The sequence below is a fragment of the Palaemon carinicauda genome, chromosome 27 (genome assembly GCF_036898095.1).
Source record: "Palaemon carinicauda isolate YSFRI2023 chromosome 27, ASM3689809v2, whole genome shotgun sequence".
In the NCBI taxonomy this organism is placed as follows: Eukaryota; Metazoa; Arthropoda; class Malacostraca; order Decapoda; family Palaemonidae; genus Palaemon; species Palaemon carinicauda.
The window spans coordinates 66977057-66986819 of record NC_090751.1 but is presented as its reverse complement, the minus strand read 5'-3'; the positions used below and the strand labels follow the sequence as shown (position 1 = coordinate 66986819).

General features: G+C 34.5%; 1 protein-coding gene across 1 annotated transcript; it reads right to left on the bottom strand.

The window, feature by feature from the left end:
• Positions 1-7487: 7487 nt before the first annotated feature.
• On the bottom strand, positions 7488-8096 carry LOC137620937 (protein GVQW3-like). The gene has a single exon (XM_068351381.1). It carries the CDS (start codon positions 8094-8096, stop codon positions 7488-7490), a length of 609 nt encoding a protein of 202 aa, XP_068207482.1.
• Between the last annotated feature and the right edge of the window lie 1667 nt (positions 8097-9763).

The window sequence follows — 9763 nt, the reverse complement described above, 5'->3', positions numbered from 1 at the left end:
AAAAAAAAATTCCACGATATAAATTTTCCACTTATCGCCCTTAGGCTTACTCTTACGACCACAAGGAGGTTCACGGCTAATCAATACTCTCACAAATCGCTAATGCGACACGTTCTCACTAATAGCATCCTCGTGAACACTAGCATCACAATTAACAGCAATGGCTTCCTCACTATTCAATAAAACAACAGCAAATGTCAATATGCAAAATTAAAATTGGCAACATAGAAAATATGACAATAGGAGTGCCTCTAATGGTCATATTTTCAGAAAAGCAATTATTTTCATCCTGTAATACAGGAGGGGAGAATTCTCCATCCAACACAAACAAGAACTCCTGTAAGCTTTCAGCTGTTGCTGAAATCCAGAGTAATAGAATTAGAGAGAGACGAGAGCTCTGCATCTGCAATACCTCCTCTGCATTAAAGAAACAGAGTAGTTTAAGGCTAAGCCATTCCTCACACTCGTCTATCAACTCGTGATTCAACAATACATAATATATAACAATTTTTAATAAAGGATAGTAGTTGGAAAGATGCAGTGAATTACTAGACCATGAAGATAAAATCCTAATAACTGCTGCATAAAGGATGTCATTGGGAAGGATGTAGTATTGATAACGGATTTTCATCTACAATGATACACAAGCCCTTCCTCAAGGTTGCAACTCAAATATTGCAGTGAGGACCTGTCCTTCATACATGTTATAAGGGATGTTATTGAAGGTGAGTGAGTAGCAGTCTGTTTATGTTTTATTCATATTTTAGATGGAAAAGATCGTTGATTAAAAGTCATCCAGATATGTATATAAGTTATATTTCGATTTTGACTGCAAGAATATGTAAGCAACATGTATCTTTGAATTGGCTTGAGAAAATTTACTCTTGTTAGAGCATTCATTTACCTCTCGTTTAGAAGCTAAGTAGATGAAATTATTCTTATACCTAATTACAATCTTCCCAAATGATATACTGTATAGTATATATATATATATATATATATATATATATATATATATATATATATATATATATATATATATATAATATATATGTATACGTATATATATATATATATATATATATATATATATATATATATATATATATATATATATATATATATCTCAATACATACATACACACATACGCATTTACATATATATGTATATATATATACATATATGTACACACACATATATATATATATATATATATATATATATATATATATATATATATATATATCGATACATACATACACACATACACATTCACACACACACACACACACACACACACACATATATATATATATATATATATATATATATATATATATATATATATATATATACACATACAAACGCGTGTGTATGTGTGTATACATATATACAGTAGAGTACCGATATATGCTATTTCCCACTTGAGCTACCTCACTAAAATGAATTTTCTATATTTACGTCGTTCAAAGTCTGTGAGTCACACTCCACAAAACGTATCAAATCTATTGTCTATTAAAGTATTGGTCGGCCAGCGTTGGCCTAGGTAAGGCAACTAATAATAATGTCACCAAACCATATTTACCTAACGTTTTGTTCGCAAAATTTTATAACAAATAGCCTGCTTGAGCTAACATTCCATATCAACAATGAAATCAACTTTTATCTGTACGAATCCAGCTGACAAAATGAATGTAAACATCGAGTTGTTGTTACGTTCTCACCTATCTTCATCTTTCTCTTTCTCTAACCTTTTGATAATTCAATTACATTTTGATTAGAATAATATTTTTCATGAAAAATCCATTATGATTCAAATCATCCCAACTTTCTCCATAATAACACCATCTTCTCTATCACATCGAACTTTGGGCTATAGCAGAACACAATTGTTCATTAATTTTTCATTCAAACCTAGTTTAGTAGTACTTTTTTTCGCTAATGGTTCCATAATTAAAATGAAAACAAGTTGATAGGAAATTAAACTAACTTGTAATTGAAGTTAGGAAAAAGTTTACATATGTTATGTACAATAATTATCCATTGTAACAGTTTAGAATGATTGCAAATTACAATACTGTCGTTAGAAGTTGTTTGTTATTAATAACAAAATGGTTTACCTATTTTGCTGTGTGTAGGAACATTTAAGTATATGGTAAGTAAAATATTTATAGTAACATGAATAAATGAAAGTTCTTAGTATCATTATTAATCGCTTGGATGTGTAAATGTGTTCGTTTGTTCGTTATAATCGGCGATGAAACAAACAAATGAAAGGTTTCCGTTTTGGGCAGCGTTATTAGTAAAACAATATATAAAATCACCATCCACTTAATTTATTTTCAAGTTCTAAGGATGAAGGAAGTAAAACAACATTAGTAATAACAAAATCATTACTTAATCAATGCTTGGCAAAATATCTGTTGCAGCAAAAACTAACCTATGCCCACATGTGTAAATATATTCGTTTGTTCACAATGATTAGTGATTAAACCTAAGGTGATGTGTTCAGGAAAAGCATGATAAAAATGAGGTAATTTTGGATTTCAAATCGAGCACAAACTAGGTTTTATAATTCACTAGTCGTCTTTTACAGCTGATATGACCTAAATTCAATTAGATTTCCCCGCAATTTAGGACGTTTATTACGCGGAAATATAGGGTACTTTCACGCATCGTGACTGTAATTTTAACCTTTTAGGATCAAAATTCTAAAACTTTCCAAATGTGTTCATTCATAAAAAAAAATCGTATAAACACATTACTGTAGAGTACATAAAAAGTACTGAAAATGGGTAGTAAAATAGTTTGACCAAGTAAGTTGGTATTTGCCAACACATAAACCGAATAGACTAGCCTATTCCTTCTACATTCTCCTATGTCCTCATACACCTGATAACACTTGAGATTACCAAACAATTCTTCTTCGCTCAAGGGGTTAAATGCAATAGTTAAATGGCTAATTTCCTCTTGCTAAGGGTAGAAAAGACTATTTAGCTATTGTAAGAAGCTCTTATAGATGGACGACACTCCAAAATCAAACAACTGTTCTCTAGTCTTGGGTAGTGCAATAGCCTCTGTACCCTGGTCTTCCACTGTCTTGGGTTAAGAGTTCTCTTGCTTGAGGGTACACTAGGGCGAACTATTCTATTCTGTATAATTTTCTTACTCTTGTTAATTCGAAGTTTTTGTAGCTTATATTTGAAATATTTATTTTAATGTTGTTACTCTTCTTGAAATGTTTCATTTTATTTGTTCATTACGTTTCTTGTAGATTATGTATTTCCTTATTTCCTTTCTTCATAAGGATACTTTTTCTCTTGGAGCCCTTGGGCTTATAGCAGTTTGCTTTTCCAGCTAGGGTCGTAGCTTAGCAAGTGATATATATATATATATATATATATATATATATATATATATATATATATATATATATATATATATATATATATATAAATATACACACACATATATTTATATACCGTGCTAGGCAACATATCTTAGCAATCCATGTTTATCAATGGTTGTACTCATATAAGCGGATGAGCAACTTGGTGGATTAACGAGAGCTTTGGGTGTGGAGGAAATGCCCCCCTAAAACTCAATGAAGTCACTGGCAGCAGGGTGACGGATTGAGTTTAAGGCAATGGACAAAGTGTCTCTTCAACTTTTACTCATAATTCCTGCTGGATGATCTTACTAGAATTAGTATGGACCGCATAGATCACTTGCCTTAGTTAGATAGGCACTGTGTATCACAAGGAACTGACTATCCTCTGATGAATATAGCCAAAGAATCCTTTATGGATTTTGTCAGTCATGGAAGGAGAAAATGACAGAATAGTCCCCAGCCTCAGGCGTAGTGGGGTGCTAAGAATCTCCCGGTTTATAAATACTAAAGAAAAATAAAAAATGGGTAATTGGAATGTTGGAACCTTAAATCAGATTGGGAAGTTACGGCAAGTGGACAGTGAATTCATGAAATATAATTTGGATATCTTGGCCCTAAGTTAAACTCATTTTAAGGGGATTGGTGAGGAAACTTTAGACCAAGGCAATATATATATATATATATATATATATATATATATATATATATATATATATATATATATATATATATATATATATATATATATATATATATATATCTACTCAGAAGATCATATGGAGTTGGAAAAGAAGCGGTAGGATTGATGATGACACCAAGAGCAGAAAAGGCATCAACCGAGTGGAGAGTTGTATATAGTAGATTGTTATTAGCAAAGTTTTAATCAAAGCAGTGAGATATAAGTGTTATAGTTTGCTATGCCCCAACAAATGATTCCCCTTAAGAAAGGAAAGATGAATACTATGAAGAACTGCAAAGGATAATAGTTAAGATCCCTGAAAGATATGAAAATTGTGGTTGGCAACTTCAACGTTAAATTGGAAGAAAAAATCAAAAGATAGAGAATGTGATGGGTGTCAAGGGTCCTGGCAAAGTTTCAAATTAAAATAGACCACATTTAATAAATTTCTGGTCAGCAAACATCTTGTCATTCAAGGTACTATTTTTCAACACAAGAATATCCACAAATATACTAAGACTTCACCATGTGGCAATTACAAAAATCAGATAGATCCCATTACCATGAATAAAGAGAGCAGGAGGACTGAGAAATATAAGAAGCTGTACAGGTGCCGATATTAGTAGTGATCACCATTTTCTCATTAACTCACAGAAATTAAAACTGAAAGCCCCAAACAGAAAGATGGTTAATACCTAGATTTGATACAACTAAGATTTTAAAAAAAGAGCACAGAGTCACATTTGAAATTGAATGTAGGAATTGATTTGCAGTCTTAGAAACGTTAAGAGAAGGAAGAACAGATAATTAATGAAGAATAGTGTGATATTAGGAACATATATCAGTTAGTTGGTAGTGAAGTCTTGAGACACGCAGTTACAAGGAGAAAGCCATGGATATAAATGATACTTGGGATACTATAAAAAAAGAGACAGAGAAATTGATTGTTGAATGTTTTTGAGGAAGTAATGAAAATTACAAGGTAGAGCATACTAGTATTCCAGTATTGACAGTGAGGTCAAAAGAAATGCCAGCAATGACTGGAGAGAATATTTACACAGTAAAGCATATGAGGCTGACAAGGCTATGAATTCAGGAAGTGGCTATGGTGTAAGAATTGCTCATAGAATTATTAATAAAATCTAGACTGGGCCAAAGAAAAAGAAGCATATACCCATCCAAAAGAGAGATGGTTCTGTTATCTCAACAGAAAATGAAGAAAGACAGTGTTGGATGGAACACTTTAATGAGGTAATGAATTGGAGATATGAAGGGAATAATTTGACCTTTGATGAATTCAGTGTGTTTGAAGTCGAAGCTATCCTAAAAAAAACTAGAGATAAAAAACCCCAGGATATGATGGAAAAACTGCAGAGATGATACTGGCCAAAAATGAAGTGACTCCCAGAATAGTCACAAGATTATTTTGTAGAATGTGGCATGAAGAGGCAAACCTGGAATGAGAGTTAGGAGTGTTGATGAAAATAGCAAAAAAGGGACACCTGACTGATTGCAATAATTACAGAGGGGTAACACTTGTGTCACTTGTTATGAAAATATATAAGTTGCTTATTCTAAAGAGACTGAAAAGAAAGATTGATGAAAAGCTGAGAGATGAACAAGCAAGATTTAGAAAATGTAGAAGTTGCACTGACCAATTTTCATTTTGAGACATGTACAGTAATACGTCGAATATAGAAATCCACTTTTGATGGCATTTGTGGACTATGAAAAAGCCTTTAATAGTTCGCACCAGCTAATTTTGTGGGGAGTCCTGCGTTATTATGGAAGTCCTCTTAAGTTGAAAATTTTATCAAGTCTGTTCATGGGCATAGTAAGTGCAAAGTTGATGTTAATGGAGTCTTATCAAATGAATTTCCAGTAAAAGGTGAATTACTCCAAGGGGATGTGTTGTCACCTATGTTGTTTATTACCCTCATGGAAAATTCAGAGAGGGTGGAGAAGGATTGAACTTCAGCACACCTAGAGTATGCAGATGATGCTTTCTTTGTTAGTAGAACACTACAGGATTTGCAATGCTTACTTACCAGAATGCATGAAATATCACGCAAGGCTGGGCTGAAGATAAATAGAAGACAGACAGAGATGATGAGAACGGAGAATGTAATGGAAAATGAAATATCATTGGAAGGAGGAAAGGATTAATGAGGTAAAATCCTTTATGTAATCAGGAAATATGCTTTCCAATACAGGGTCTTTAGAATTAGAGCTTAGTGAAAGACTGAAAAAAGCAAATCAGACAATGACTAGGTTAAATAAAATCAGGAAATCAAATCGCCTGAAATTACATATAAAAATCAGACTATATATCAATTTAGTGAGGTTTGTGTTACTCTATGGACATGAGTCATAGTATGACAAGAGTAGATTTGAGAACAAACCACTCAGAAGAATATTGGGAGTTAAATGGCAGGACAGGATTAGAAATGAAAGTAAAAGAGAGATTTCCGAGTGCCATATGTTGATGATATCATCATGAGGGGTAGATGGAGATGGTTTGGGTAAGCTCTTCACACTCCCCAAGAGAGATTAGGTCATAAAACGTCCAGCAAGGCTCCACGAGGCACTAGAAGAGTTGGAAGACCAAGACTTACATGGCTGAATATTATGAAGCGTGACAGTTTTGAATGGAGAAGTATTGAAATGAAAGCTAAAGATAGAGATGACTGAAGAAATCTTACCGAGGCCCTTTGCGTCGATAGGCATAGGAGATGATGATGATGATGAAATATATATATATATATATATATATATATATATATATATATATATATATATATATATATATATATATATATATATATATATAAATTTATATATATTTATATATTATATATATATAAAAATTTATATAAATATTTATATATATATATCTATATATATATATATATATATATATATATATATATATATATATATATATATATATATATATATATATATATATATATATATATATATCTACACACGAGGTATGTTCAATAAGTAATGAGAAAATGTCAGGAGAGACAATATTCATTTTCATAAGCTTACAAAACTTTGTCTCCTTCAAAATAATGGCTTCTCGCATCTACACACTTCTGAGTGCGTCTCTCCCAATCCTGGAAGACCTCCTCAAAGTCCTTCTTCAGTAATCCCTTCAGGTAACTTTCCGATGCCCCATTCAGCTCCTCTGTTGACTGGAATCTGATTCCCCTGAGCCTGTCTTTAAAGCATGGGAACAGGTCAGGGCTGTCAGGGCAGTAGGGTGGATGTTGTACCACTTTCATTCCCCAGTCGGCCATCCAGGTGGTCACCAGCGTTGACTTGTGGCATGGGGCATTGTCCTGGTGGAACCACCACTGACCACTCCTCCACTGCTGTTGCCTCTTCTTCCGCATTTTCTCCCTGAACCTTTACAGAACAGTATGGTAATATTCCTTATTGACGGTTTGACCCTGAGGAATCCATTCAACATGAATGAGGCCCTGGGAGTCAAAGAAAGGAATGACCATGGCCTTCTCTTGCGACCTGCTCATCTTAGCCTTCTTGGGCCTGGGGGAGGTCGGGTGCTTCCAGTGGGCACTCTGACGTTTGCTCTCAGGGTCGTAGGTGAACACCCAACTCTCGTCGCAAGTCACTATCTTATTCAGAAAACCTGAATCAGCCTCTATCACTTCGAGAATGTCAGTGCAACATTCCACACGAAACTGCTTCTGGTCATCCGACAGGATCTTTGGCACGAATTTGGCACAGACTTTGTGGAGATTCAGATCTTCGGTCAGAACTGCCTCCACTGTGCCAATACTAATACCAACAGCTTCAGATATCATCCTCACAGTTATTCGACGGTCTTGCATCACTAACCTTCGCACTTCGTTAATGTTTTCCTCCTTGCGTGCACTGGTCTGTGCTCCAGATCTGGGTTCAACCTCAACCTGTTCATTTCCTGCATAAAATCTGTTAAAGCACCGATAGAAACTTGCTTGGCTCATCTGTTCATCTCCATAGGCCTCCTTTAACATTCCATAAGCTTCTTGTTTGGTTTCCTAAGTTTAACAAAAAATTTGATGGCGTAACGTTGCTCCTTGTTTCCCTGCATCTTGTCAAGTGTTCCCAGATCGGCAAACCGGATCGCACTGGTTCCACCAAGTACATCGCTGCACTCAAACTTAGAACGAGAGGAAGTTGCCAGTTAGTCACTTTATGGACTATATGTATGTGTATTTCACCATGAAGTAGCAGTTTGATCAAATTATACTTACTGTCTCTCATGCCATTTTCTCATTACCCATTGAATATATGTATCTATATACATATATACCAGTGTATATGAATGCATGCATATTATTATACATAGAATACTATAATGAGAACTAACCCTTTTCACTAATCTTTAATCCTAATCCCTCCACCTACAGGCTGAAGGAACTTCCCTTCTTTAGAAGGGAAGGAACACAAGATACTGTCAGTTGAAATGAACTGGCCCAAACAGAACCAGGCTGGTGAGTATAGTCCCTCTGGTGCAAGTGGTACCACCTAAAGCAGTCGGACCCAAAGGGTGATATCTTAGATGGCACTGAGAGGGTGTGTCACTGTGTCATTCATTATGCACCTTTGTTTAGTCATCCTTCATATCAATTTATTCACCATGGTTCCCCAGTCTCAACAGTCTCCATGTTGCCTTGGACTGGGAAAAACTGGTTGAATTGCAAAATTTGAACTCCAAATGTGCCCTGCTTGAAAGGCAGCGCTCGTGTAAGGCTAAGTACAGCCGTTGAAGGGGGAATGCAATCATAAACTTTTTGCTTTTTTGTAAAGAGATCAAGTCTAGTCTCAGTTAAATCTTTATATGAACTGCTTCTGTCATATATTAACACCATGAATTCTACAATCAACACACTACCCTGGTGAACTCCCTCTTCCTGACATTTACTCTCTGATAGAGCTTCACCTACTCTAACTTGAAAAATCTATGTGAAACAAATGCTTGAATGAACAATGGTAGCTCTCATCTCAATCCAAAATTATGAATGGTTTCAAGTATGCAATATCTTCATGCAATATTATAAGCTTTTGTGAGGTCAAAAAAGATTGTTACATGGTGCTCCTTGGAAGCAAAGGCTTCACGAATAGAGGACTCGAAGTCATATCAACATATCAAGTCGTTGAATGGATTTTCCTAAATCCCCACTGGATAGATGATGAAATACCTTTCTTCTCCAGGTACTACACCAGTCTTGCATTGACCATCTTATCCATGATCTTACATTAACAACATTTCAAGGCAATTGGTCTGTAGTTTGCTGCTAAAAACTTACCCTAACCTGGTTTTTAGAATGCTAAAATAATGGCTAGTTCCTAAACACTTGGATAACTATGATCATGCCATATTCTATTAATAATGCTTAAAATAAATAACTTGGTATTAACAAGTACATGTTTAAACATTGCATATGGAATTGTTTCAGGACCAGGGGCTGTATGTTACAATTAGCAAGTGCGGAATCAAATTCTCTTTTGGTATAAGGATTATTGTAGGTTTTCTCCTTTTCTGTTGCAAAATTTAGTATTTTACCTTCTTCATTGCTTCTATACTGGTAACAATGAGCTACTTTACACTTACTTGATACATTGTAGAAATGATCATCCAATGCATTGCTAACCTCAGTTGCTCCAGTCACATACTGAT